General features: G+C 41.0%; 1 protein-coding gene across 2 annotated transcripts in view; it reads left to right on the forward strand.

Annotated features, from left to right (window-relative positions):
* TYR (tyrosinase) overlaps positions 1-14,002 on the forward strand; it is a 59,849-nt gene that overhangs the window by 17,931 nt on the left and 27,916 nt on the right. For both annotated transcript variants that reach the window (XM_070751642.1, XM_070751641.1), the window contains one exon: positions 871-1,087. In XM_070751642.1, the coding sequence (XP_070607743.1) occupies positions 871-1,087 (217 nt within the window). The remainder of the gene's footprint in view (positions 1-870; positions 1,088-14,002) is intronic.

The raw sequence follows: 14,002 nt of genomic DNA on the forward strand, positions 1-14,002 counted from the left end.
ACTAGATGGACCATGAGGTCTTTTTCTGCCGTCAATCTTCTCTGTTTCTATAATAATAATTAAAAGTTATTTAATCTTATTTCCATAATTTCGAAGTGGATGTGGTCCACTATGTACCCGTACCAATTCTGGATTGTCCATTTATTGCTATCTTTCCACCCTAATACCACTACTGCTTGAGCGCTTTCCAAAGCTGCTGTTTTGATTTCTTTAAATTCTCGTAATTCCCCATATTTAACTAGTGTTGCTAATTCTTTTGTAATTATCCAATTAATGTTTAGCATATTATTTATTTCATTCTGTACTTCCTTCCCAAATTTTTGAACTTCAACACATTCCCAGAGCATATGCATAAAAAACTCCTTTTATTTGGCAACCATGCCAGCAATTTCCTTTCCCTTTCCTCTGGAAGTGTGCTAGTTTTACTGGCGTGAAATACCATTTATGTAAAATTTTCCTTCTCATCTCTCTAATTCTTGTATTCTTTATCTTATGTATATTTTCTACTACTTCTTCCATCTCACTTTCATTAATCCATAATTCATTTCGCCAATATCTTGTTAAGCCTTTAATTATACACATTCAACCTTATTTACTGTGATAGGAAAAACATACCCAGAGCCCAGAAGGGGGGGGGGGGGGGTATCAACTTTTTTTTCTTACAAATCTGCGTACCTGACCGTACTCGTAGGAGCCCCTCACTGCCTGTATGATAGCCACGGTTAGTGATTTTACAAAAGATGTTTGAGATGCTTGTTTATCTGCCTAGATGTCCTGATTTGAACTGGAACTTCCTGGTTTTGAAAAGACTCTTACTGGTCCCAAAGGTCTCCATCCCGATCCTGTGTCACTTTCTGTATCCTCTTCCAGGTCATTTGCACCCAATCTGAAGAGTACAATAGCCGCCAATCGCTTTGCAATGGAACATATGAAGGGCCCCTCCTTCGAAATCCTGGCAACCACGATAGAAGAAGAACGCCTCGACTTCCAACTTCAGCCGAGGTTGAATTCTGCTTAAGTCTGACGCAATATGAAACCGGGACAATGGATAAAATGGCTAACTTCAGTTTCCGGAATACTTTGGAGGGTAAGGGTTGCTCCTTTTTTTCAGGATTTTGAATGCAATATTGTGTGTCACTGTTACAGATAGTCCTATTTTAAAATAGAATAGAATAGAATGGAATGGAATGGAATGGAATGATGATGATGATGATGATGATGATGATGATGATGATGATAATAATAATAATAATAATAATAATAATAATAATAATAATAATAATAATAAAAAACAAGTTTATCTGGGTCCTCATTTTACCCACCCCGGAAGGATGGAAGGCTGAGTCAACCTTGAGCCAGTGATGAGATTTGAACTGCTGACCTGCAGATCTAGCAGTCGGCTTTAGTGGCATGCAATACTGCACTCTACCCACTGCGCCACTCTACCCACTGTGCCACCTAGAATAGAATAGAATAGAATGGAATGGAATGGAATGGAATAGAATACAATAGAATGGAATAGAATTCTTTATTAGCCAAGTGTGATTGGACATACAATAAATTTTGCATTGGTTCATATGCTCTCATATCTTATATTTCGATACACATTTTATGTGCTGTTCTTTGTCAATCTTCACACATGAGTGGTCTAACGCTATCTAGCATTACCTGTATTTGGACTACTTCATAATTAAGAATATGTATTTGGAACTATCTGAAATACTGCTGCTATGTGAGTTAGATCATAAAGCAAGAGGCAAAATTGACCGAGAAGGTCAGAGGGCCTTTTCTGTTGCTGCCCCAGCTCCATGGAACCAACTCTCCCCCCGCCCCAATGTTTGCACTGATCCCTCTCTACTGGCTTTTCAAAAAGCTGTTCAAACCTGGCTTTGTTGACAAGCCTGGGGGCCGTGAAGTTTAACATCAGACATGCCTGAATTATGTTTGTTTGGTATGTATGTCTGTTAGATTGGTTTTGGGGTTTATAATGGGTTGCTTGGGACATGGGTTTTTATTTACTGTTGTTGCTTGACTTCTTTTTCATTATTGTACAATTGTATTGTTTTTATTGTTGTAAGCGGCCCTGAGTCCTACGGGATTGGGCGGCATAAAAGTCAAATAAATTTAATTTAATTTAATTAATATTATTTGTTTAGTAAAAGAAGTGGCAGAACCTGGGGGCAGAGTTAAGCAAGGAATCAGCCTAGAATCTCTATGTAGTCACAAGTGGACTAAGTCTAACCACCCCTTTTCAATTCTGCTGACTTTTATCAAACTCTTAGCAGGTGGTAATTATTAGCTGAGGATAGTCCTCTGTATAGACACAAGTAGCAATCAGTCAATTTAATGAGAACTTCACAGGTGTGGACTTGATCCTTCACCCTTGATAATTTAAAGCCCAATGTCCTATTTTCCTTCAGCTGTCTTCTCTGTAGTTTAACTGTTCCTCAAAGGTCTCCCCCCCACACACACAAATCCTTCACCATCTTATCACTGTCTTTTTCAAACTAAAGTACTTTTTCAAACGCAGAACTCCAAATGCAGTAATCTCATGTATTATACTTGCTTATTTTGTGCAGCTGTGTATTCACTGCACAATAGAAACATTTAAAATGTTTTTTTGCTTCGCTCTCCAAACAGGACTACATTGTGTACCTTTACAAATATTACATCACCACAAAATGAATAACTTTAAATATCAGCTTCCAGTGCAAATCTCTGCCTTTAAAGTTATTTGGAACAAACAGTTCTCTTCTTCGCTTCTATTTATGTACATGAAATTAACTTTTTTTTTAAAAAAAAAATCTCCGCAATAAATGTAATTTAAAATACTAATAACGGTTATAGAACTGTGGCTTATGTTTATCAGCAATCCTTAACGAGATTGTCAGAGGAAGTGCACATCACTCAACAATGAAACCATTTATTAGTAAATTTGAAACTTGGCAAACTTTTTTCATCACGATCTCAACAAAAGAAAAGAGGAGTAGTAGCTTGCATTAAAGAGAAATTGGAACCGAGTAATACATAAAGATGGTGATGGGAGAATCTATATGATAGAGATAAAAGCATATCGGGGAAAAATATTACTTGCCACAATATATGCCCCAAATAATAAAAAAAATGAATTTAACAGAGAACTACAAAAAAAAATTAATAGAATTAGAGTAAGAAAATATTTGTTTAATTGGATATCTTAATGCAATTACAGACAGTAAAAAAGATTACGCAAGCAATAAAAGTAATAGAAACATAGAAACGTAGAAGATTGACGGCAGAAAAAGACCTCATGGTCCATCTAGTCTGCCCTTATACTATTTTCTGTATTTTATCTTAGGATGGATCTATGTTTATCCCAGACATGTTTAAATTCAGTTGCTGTGGATTTACCAACCACATCTGCTGGAAGTTTGTTCCAAGCATCTACTACTCTTTCAGTAAAATAATATTTTCTCATGTTGCTTCTGATCTTTTCCCCAACTAACCTCAGATTGTGCCCCCTTGTTCTTGTGTTCACTTTCCTATTAAAAACACTTCCCTCCTGAACCTTATTTAAAAAAAGCTAAGAAAAGAACCCTGCCCTACTCATTCATAGAAATGGCTCAAGATCTAGTGATGGAAGACTACTGGAGAGAAATAAATAAAGAGAAAAGTCAATACACATATTTCTTCAATCCACACAGATCATGGCCAAGGATTGACAAGGCCTGGATGACATCTGGTTTGAGGAAAGATTTGCAAGAAATGAAAATTATGACAAACAATCCAATTAAGGTAATATGGAAAAGACATAAAGTAAAAAGAAGATGGACCATGAACCAAGAAATATTGAAGGAGAAGGAATTTACACAAATGATGGAGAAGGAACTCAGAATCTTTTTCCAAATAAATGTAAAAAAAGATACTTCATTCCAAAATCTGTAGGATACCACCAAAGCCTATATTTGAGGCCTCACCATAGCATACACAGTCAAAAGAAACAAGAAAAGAAATATAAAACAAGAATTAATACAAGAAGAACTTTAAAAGTTGAAGTAGAGCTCCAGAGCAACCCTCAAAATGTAAAAATCAAGAGAAGACATGTAATTCATCCTAAATTTAATCTTATTATGCAAGAAGAAATTGCCCAAAAGCTGAAAATGGCGGAAAAAAATATTACCGTATTTTTCAGAGTATAAGACGCACCAGAGTATAAGAAACACCTTAATTTTTGAGGAGGAAAAAGGCAGGGGAGTGAATCTACCTACCAGGTATTCATCTGGCTACCGTCCTTAGTCTGTTCAACTTCACATTATTTGATCCCCTGGTTAGGGCTGAAAAAGCCTTTTTCAGAGGGAGTAGGAATGATAGCAAGCCTCCAAAGACCAGGAAAAACTGCTTCAGAAAGGTCGTTAGCACAGGGTTAGGGCTGAAAAAAACTTTTTCAAAGGGAGTACGTATGGAATGAAGCCTGCAAAGACTTAGGGCAGGGAAAAAAACTTATTCGGAGGAAATAGGAAGCCAGGGAATATCATTAGCACCTAGTTAGGGCTGGGAAAATAGCTTTGAAAAAGATATTTGCAGCTAAGAAGTCTGCAAAAGCACACCAGCAAGCCTACCGTCTCTGTCCTACTCTCCCCATCAATTCGTACCCAGTATTTACTGTATTCATATTCATGTTTATACTTATACCTGTTATCTTATGTTTGACAAACTAAATTGATAAAAATAAATTGAATCTTCTCTGCAAATTGTATTAAAGGATGAAAGTTTAGAGAATGGCAAACCAGAAATGGCTAGGAGGTAGTATCTTTGGGGTTTATGCAGTAAGAATGTGTGAATTAGCTTTTAAATGATTCAAAAGCTGCTTGATTCAGATGGTCAAAGGTGTTTATAGGGATCAGGGATTTTTCTCTCAGTGTGTGCACGCCTTCAATGACACCTCAAATATGACCTAAGCATAGCCCACAAGATCATTTGCTACAACGTCCTCCCTGTCAACAACTACTTCAGCTTCAACCACGACAACACACGAGCACACAACAGATTCAAACTTAATATTAACCGCTCCAAATTTGACTGCAAAATATACGACTTTAATAATCGAATTGTCGAAGCATGGAACTCTTTGCCAGACTCTGTAGTGTCATCCCCTAATCCCCCAAATTTTACCCTTAGACCAGTGTTTCCCAACCTTGGCAACTTGAACATATCTGGACTTCAACTCCCAGAATTCCCCAAGCCAGCATTCACTGGCTGGGGAATTCTGGGAGTTGAAGTCCAAATATCTTCAACTTGCCAAGGTTGGGGAACACTGCCTTAGACTATGCACGGTTGACCTCTCCAGATTCCTAAGAGGTCAGTAAGGGGCGTGCATAAGCGCACTAGAGTGCCTTCCATCCCCTGTCCTAATGTCTATCTTATACTGTATTTCTACTAGCTCCATGTGCATGAACTCTAATATTCTCAATTATTATTTCTTCCTTACTATTCCTAATGTCTTTCTTTTATTCTTCTATTGATGTATTTTACCTGCGCTGTGTATTGGACAAAACAAATAAATAAATAAAAATAAATCAAATAAACTCAGATTTGACTCATGATGGCTGTCTGCTCTATGCCTTTCAGTTTTCTAGCCAAGATTTCAGAAGTAGTTTGCCATTGTCTCCTTCCTAGGGCTAGGAAGAACTGATTTGCTCAGGATTGGCTTTGTCCAAATTTAATTGACTTTTGATTCTTGATTCAGTGATTAAATTAGGAAAACTGAGTCCATTTGATGTAAGACTTTGAATCCGAGTATCTAATTGGGTCTTTTCAATTCAGAATGTCCCTCTGCAATTGCATCTAAATCCCTGATACACTTCAAAAGGCCAACTCAGTGAAACAATAATTAATTATAAGATGGACATGAGTCACTGATGTAATAAGGAGGAGGGGAAAAAAAGAGAACTGCAATTTTAAGATGGATCAACAGCAGCATAATTCTAAATAACGAGAAGAGGACTGATGGATTCCCCTTCCATTTGATTCTGCTTCGATGAACTTTCACATCAAATTCTGTGCTCAGTTCTGGGTTGTCAAACTTTAAGAAGGATTCAGAGAAATTGGAACCAGTAGAGAAAAATCAATGGGAATGACCAGGGGGTTAGACACTAATCTCTTTGAAAAGAGACTGAAACATTTGACATGTGATCACATGAATGTTGCTATATCAAAGAAAGCTAAGACTTTTAATCCTTGCAAAGGGTAGGATAAGGACTTGTGTGATCCAGTGGAAACTGAAAGAACTATACAGTAATAACTCGTCTTACAAACGCCCCGTCATACAAACTTTTTGAGATACAAACCCAGGGTTTAAGATTTTTTGCCTCTTCTTACAAACTATTTTCACCTTACAAACTCACCACCGCCACTAGGATGCCCCACCTTTGGACTTCCGTTGCCAGCGGACCATCCGTTTTTGCGCTGCTGGGATTCCCCTGAGGCTCCCCTCCATGGGAAACCCCACTTCCGGACTTCCGTATTTTTGTGATGCTGCAGGGGAATCCCAGCAGGAGAATCCCAGTAGCACAAAAACGGGCGCTTTGCTGGCAATGGAAGTCTGGGGGTGGAGTTTCCCAGCGAGGGGACCCTCAGTGAAATCGCAGCATCGCAAAACCACAGAGGTCCGGAGGTGGGGTTTCAAGGACTTCAGTGTTTTTGCGATGCTGCGATTTCTCTGATGCTCCCTTCGCTGGGAAACCCCACCTCCAAACTTCCATTGCCAGCAAAGTGCTCGCTTTTGCGATGCTGGGATTCCCCTGCAGCATTGCAAAAACACAGAAGTCCGGAGGTGGGTTTTTTCCATGGAGGGGAGTCTCAGTGGAATCCCAGCAGCGCAAAAACGGGCGCTTCGGCTGGCAAAAGGGGTGAATTTTGGGCTTGCACGCATTAATTGCTTTTCCATTGATTCCTATGGGAAACATTGTTTCGTCTTACAAACTTTTCACCTTAAGAACCTCGTCCCGGAACCAATTAAGTTTGTAAGACAAGGTATCACTGTATATGTATTTTTTTAAAAAGCTTTAATTTGGCAGGAGGGCATAGTTCAACTCAATGGCCTCCCTACTACAGACTTATCCCAAAAGTAAGGTTATAGGGCACATAGCTCCCATGGCCAATGGTTGCAGGGAACTTTGGCATTACTATTGTGTAGCAGGAAGCCAGCGAAAGAGAATGAGCAGAGCTAGTGGTCAGTAGATCATCAACTGGTGATGTGGCTAAGGTTAGAGTTGAAAGTCCTCATTCCATTTCCCTCCAAGTTCATGAACGCTGCACAACATTGATAGAGTCAGTGCTGCCTGAGAATTTCTTGACCATTTCGAGAGAGAAGGCAAGACTTTTCTTAACTCTATAGTGAAAGGAGATGAAACTTGGGCTTATCACCATACTCTAGGTCAATGTTTCCCAACCTTGGCAACTTGAAGACATTTGGACTTCAACTCCCAGAATTCCCCAGCCAGCAAACGCTGGCTGGGGAATTCTGGGAGTTGAAGTCCAGATATCTCCAAGTTGCCAAGGTTGGGAAACACTGCTCTAGGTGATACTCCAGGTGGAGACCAAGCTTTCTGAGACAACCCAAGAAAGGGATCTTGGGGTTCTGGTGGACAGCTCAATGAAGATGTCAACCCAGTGTGCAACAGCAGTAAAAAAAAAAAAAGCAAATTCCATGCTTGGGAAGGGAATTGAAAAGAAGTCAGTGTTGTATTGCCTCTTGACAAATCGATGGTGAGATCACACTGGGAGTACTGTGTACAGTTATGGTCACCGCATCGCACGGGACCCAGGGGAAGAGCCTTCTCTGTGGCAGCCCCGGCCCTCTGGAACCAACTCCCCCCAGAGATGAGAATTGCCCCCACCCTCCTTGCCTTTCGTAAGCTGCTTAAAACCCACCTCTGCCGCCAGGCATGGGGGAATTGAGATACTCTTTCCCCCTAGGCCTTTACAATTTTATGCATGGTATGTCTGTACGTATGTTTGGTTTTATACTAAGGGTTTTTAACTGTTTTAGTATTGGATTATTATTATATGCTGTTTTATTATTGTTGTTAGCCGCCCCGAGTCTGCAGAGAGGGGCGGTATACAAATCCAATAAATAAAATAAAATAAATAAATAATACGCTACCTGAATGCTGAGGGCATGGGGGGAATAACTATCTCTTCCCCCACTACCACCTTTTTTTTCTTGACTGTAATATATGAGAATGGTGTGATTGTGCAGTAATGATTGTTTTTAATATCTATGGGTTTTAAATTTCGCTTTTTAACTTATATGGGATTTGTACTCTGTGTATTGTATTGTCGTTGTTGTGAGCCGCCCCGAGTCTTCGGAGAGGGGCGGCATACAAATCTAATAAATCTAAATCTAATAAATCTAAAAGAGACATCAAGAATACATTCACGTTCTCAATTGCAAGTGCTACTTTTCTCCCCAGTGGGCATCCTGCCCTTGAAAACTCAGGTTGCCTGAAAAACTCAGAAGGACATCTAAAATTGGTGGAGAATTTCCAGAGGCTATTTATACTCAGCTATAGGCGAGGAAGCCCTTCAAGCTTCAAGGACCATGGTTGACATGATAGCAGTCTTCCAATATTTGAGGGGCTGCCTCAGAGAGGACGGGGCTAAACTATTTCCCAAAGCACCTCAAGAACAGAGAAGGAATAATGGATGATTTAGCTTTACTAGATAAATGGTCAAAGCAATGGAAACTGCAGTTTACTGTTTCCAAATGTAAAATAATGCACTTGGGGAAAAGGAATCCTCAATCTGAGTATTGTATTGACAGTTCTGTGTTAGCAAATACTTCAAAAGAAAAGGATTTAGGGGTAATGATTTCTGACAGTCTCAAAATGGGTGAACAGTGCAGTCAGGCGGTAGGGAAATCAAGTAGGATGCTTGGCTGCATAGCTAGAGGTATAACAAGCAGGAAGAGGGAGATTATGATCTCGCTATATAGAATGCTGGTGAGACCACATTTAGAATACTGTGTTCAGTTCTGGAGACCTCACCTACAAAAAGATATTGACAAAATTGAACGGGTCCAAAGACGGGCTACAAGAATGGTGGAAGGTCTTAAGCATAAAACGTATCAGGAAAGACTTAATGAACTCAATCTGTATAGTCTGGAGGACAGAAGGAAAAGGGGGGACATGATCGAAACATTTAAATATATTAAAGGGTTAAATAAGGTTCAGGAGGGAAGTGTTTTTAATAGGAAAGTGAACACAAGAACAAGGGGACACAATCTGAAGTTAGTTGGGGGAAAGATCAAAAGCAACATGAGAAAATATTATTTTACTGAAAGAGTAGTAGATCCTTGGAACAAACTTCCAGCAGACGTGGTAGATAAATCCACAGTAACTGAATTTAAACATGCCTGGGATAAACATATATCCATCCTAAGATAAAATACAGAAAATAGTATAAGGGCAGACTAGATGGACCATGAGGTCTTTTTCTGCCGTCAGACTTCTATATTTCTATGTTTCTATGAAAACTGATCAAGGAGACATTCAACCTGGAAATAAGAAATGTTCTGACAGCGAGAACGATCAACCCATGGAAGAGAGATTTCCTGCAGAGATTGTAGGAGCTTCATCACTGGAAGTTTTCAAGAAGAGACTAGACTGACATCTGTCAGAAATGGTGTAGGGTCTCCTGCTTGGGCAGGGGGTTGGACTAGATGACACCAGGGGTAGGCAAAGTTAGCTCTTCAATGACATGTGGACTTCAACTCCCAGAATTCCTGAGCTAGCATGATTGGCTCAGGAATTCTGGGAGTTGAAATCCACAAATCATAGAAGAGCCAACTTTGCCTTCCCCTGTCTGTTGTGGTTGGCTCTGGCCCAGCTCCTGCCCCAGGGAATGTGGAGGTGGATGCAGGGGAAACTTCAACATGTCATAGGCCTGTGTTATTGCCGACAGAGTCAGTTCAGAGTTTAGTTTCCTTGGACGAAGAAGAAGGTGGAAGTGACTTGGAAGAGGGGGGCTTGGCACAAAGCCCAGGCAGTCAATCTCCATTATCTTCCATTGATTCGGATGAAGACGTTTTGGACCCACGCAAGCACAGAATTATGCGCAGAAGAGACCAAGTAAGGACATATTACTGGAGATAAGAGAGGCCACCTGTATTTGGGTGGGGCTCCAGTAATTAGGGCTGCTACTATAAATAGCAGCGTGTGAGCTTGGCCGTTGTGGAAAAGTATCTGATTGCAGTTCTTCAGGAATCATGCCTTGAGTTTGTTTGTTGATTTTTCACGTCTTTGAAACCAACGAAGAGCAAAGTGTGTGTGTGTTTCACTTCGTGAAAGAAGGGGTGTGAAGTTTCTTCACAGCTGCTAGCTAAGTACTTAAAGACTGATTAAGGGATATTGTACAGACTACCCGGTTGTTTTGGGACAAGTGCTCTTTGCAATATAAAAAGAGCGTTTAGTTTATTTTGAATTTTGTATTTGTATTTGTATTTATTAGATTTTTATGCCGCCCCTCTCCGAAGTCTCGGGGCAGGTAACAACAATATAAAAAGACAATGTAAACAAATCTAATATTAAAACAATCTAAAAAACCCCCAATTTAAAGAACCACTCATACATAGAAACATAGAAACATAGAAGACTGATGGCAGAAAAAGACCTCATGGTCCATCTAGTCTGTCCTTATACTATTTCCTGTATTTTATCTTACAATGGATATATGTTTATCCCAGGCATGTTTAAATTCGGTTACTGTGGATTTACCAACCACGTCTGCTGGAAGTTTGTTCCAAGGATCTACTATATTCTGGTCCGGTGCCATGAAGGGCTTTATAGGTCATAACCAATACTTTGAATTGTGACCGGAAACCGATCGGCAACCAATGCATACTACGGAGTGTTGGTGTAACATGGGCATATTTAGGAAAGCCCATGATAGCTCTCGCAGCTGCATTCTGCACGATCTGAAGTTTCTGAACACTTTTCAAAGGTAGCCCCATGTAGAGAGCTTTACAGTAGTCGAACCTCGATAAAGAACATTGTTTTGAATTTTCAAACGTGTGTGTATCTGAAATTTGTATCCTTGAATTTTTGGGAGACTCCTACCAGAGAGCCCAGCAGAACACTATCCTACACAGTTTTTTCCAGCTCTGTGAATCTGGAAAAGCCCTTGTCCATCTGCAACGATTCAACCTTCAGACAATTTCAGACAATGGGGCAGACATCTCTGTATGGATGTTTGAGAATCTTCAGTGACATTTTTTCAAAGACTTTTGGGGAAGGATTCCCTGAGGTTGGTGTGGATGGTACATTCCAAGGACTCTCTGGCTGACCACCTTATAGCCAGTGGTGGGATCATCTCACTATCAGGAAATTGATTTTAAGTTGCTTCTCTTCTTGATTAGTTTCCATGCATTGTTTCTTGTTCTGCCTTCAAGTGCTTTGGAGAATAGCTTCACTCTGTCTTCTTTGTGGTAGCCACTGAGATATTGGAACACAGCCATCATCAAGAAGGAGTCAAGCTATTCTCCAAAGCACCTGAGGGCAGAACAAGAAGCAATGGGTGGAAACTCAACAAGGAGAGAAGCAACTTAGAATGAAGGAGACATTTCCTGACAGTTAGAACAATGAATCAATGGAACAGCTTGCCTCCAGAAGTTGTGAATGTCCAACACTGGAAGTTTTAAAGAAGATGTTGGATAATCACCTGTGTGAAGTAGTATACTTCAATGCATACTGCATACAGAATGCAGCTGCAAGAGCAATCATGGGCTTCCCTAGGTATGCCCACGTTACACCAACACTCCGCAGTCTGCATTGGTTGCCAATCAATTTCCGGTCACAATTGAAAGTGTTGGTTATGACCTATAAAGCCCTTCATGGCATCAGACCAGAATACCTCCAGGACCGCCTTCTGCCGCACGAATCCCAGCGACCGGTTAGGTCCCACGGAGTTGGCCTTCTCCGGGTCCCGTCAACTAAACAATGCCGTTTGGCGGGACCCAGGGGAAGAGCCTTCTCTGTGGCCTCCATGACCCTCTGAAACCAGCTCCCCCCAGAGATTAGAACTGCCCCCACCCTCCTCGCCTTTCGTAAACTCCTTAAAACCCACCTTTGCCGTCAGGCATGGGGGAATTGAAACATCTCCCCCGGGCCTATACAGTTATGTATGATATGCTTGTATGTATGTTTGCTTTTAATAATGGGGTTTTTAGTGTTTCTTTTAAATTATTAGATTTGTTATATATTGTTTATTATTGCTGTGAGCCGCCCCGAGTCTACGGAGAGGGGTGGCATACAAATTAAATAAATAAACAAACAAACAACTAACTAACTAACTAACTAACTAACTAACTGGTGGGAAGTTATTCACAGTAGCCCAGGTGAGAAGTAGTTCACAGTAGTCCAACTTCCTGCCTAAGCAGGGAGTTGGACTAGAAGACCTCTAAGGTCCCTTCCAACTCTGTTGTTGTTGTTGCTATGTCACAACCAAAAAGTTATTTATTTATTTATTTGGACTTATATGCCACTCAACTCCCAAAGGGTTGTGAGTGGCTCAGAGCCAGAAATAACACTTAGAATGTAACATAAAACCAGTGAACGGCTACCAAAAGTTTTACTGCCACACTGTGGGTGTGGCTTATGGAGGATGCCCTGTATTTTCTTTCAACATATTTCAGTGCAAATTGGGTGTTCTGGGGTGGAGCTCCATTTTTGCTACCCCACTGCATTGCCCCCTGTCCAGGCAGTAGCCCACCCCTGCATAAAACCGCATAAAACCAGTTCAAAATAATTTTAAACCAGCAATTAAAACAATTTTAAAAACCCCATGCATGTCTTTAGTGGCTAGATCCCGGTGTTATGCCATCAGATTAATGACCCTAGGTCAGGTCTTTATAGCTTTTTGGAAGGTCAGTAGGGTGGGGGCAGTCTAGACCTCGAGAGGCAGCTGGTTCCAAAGAGTCGGAGCAGCCACAGAGAAGGCCCTCTCCTGTGGGCCTGCCAGCTGACATGGTTTAGCAGACGGGACCTGGAAAAGACCAACTCTGTGGGCCCTTATCGGTCACTGGGAGCTATGCGGTAGAAGGTGGTCTCGAAGATAGTCTGGCCCTAAGCCATGTAGGGCTTTAAAGGTAATAACCAACACCTTGAATTGCACCCGGAGACCAATCAGACCAACTTTACAATGGGTGTGGTTTGTTGGTGGTGTATTGGATGGTTGTTAGTTGGCTGGCTGGAGCAGTTTGAGCGTGAGTTAAGATATTGAGTTAGAGCTGTTGTATTGATACGGAGAAACCTGGATTGGTTTAGTATCTATGTGTAAGTAAGCTGTACTGCATATTATTATTATTATTTATTAGATTTGTATGCTGCCCCTCTCCGTAGACTCGGGGCGGCTCACAACATACAATAGAACAATTTACAACAAATCTAAAAAATTAAAAAAAAAATTAAAAAACCCATTATTAAACCAGACATATACACAGACATACCATACATAAATTGCATAGACCCGGGGGAGGGGGGGAATGCCTCAATTCCCCCATGCCTGATGGCAGAGGTGAGTTTTAAGGAGTTTACAGAAGGCAAGGAGGGTGGGGGCAGTTCTAATCTCCGGGGGGAGTTGGTTCCAGAGAGTCGGGGCCACCACAGAGAAGGCTCTTCCCCTGGGACCCGCCAGATGACATTGTTTAGTCGACGGGACCCGGAGAAGGCCAACTCTGTGGGACCTAATCAGTCACTGGGATTCGTGCGGCAGAAGGCGGTCCCGGAGATATTCTGGTCCGATGCCATGAAGGGCTTTATAGGTCATAACCAACACTTTGAATTGTGACCGGAAATTGATCTGCAACCAATGCAGACTGCGGAGTGTTGGTGTAACATGGGCTCTCGCAGCTGCATTCTGCACGATCTGAAGTTTCCGAACACTTTTCAAAGGTAGCCCCATGTAGAGAGCATTACAGTTGTCAAATCTCGAGGTGATGAGGGCATGAGTGACTGTGAGCAGTGAC

This window comes from Erythrolamprus reginae, chromosome 4 (assembly GCF_031021105.1).
Source record: "Erythrolamprus reginae isolate rEryReg1 chromosome 4, rEryReg1.hap1, whole genome shotgun sequence".
NCBI lineage: Eukaryota > Metazoa > Chordata > Lepidosauria > Squamata > Dipsadidae > Erythrolamprus > Erythrolamprus reginae.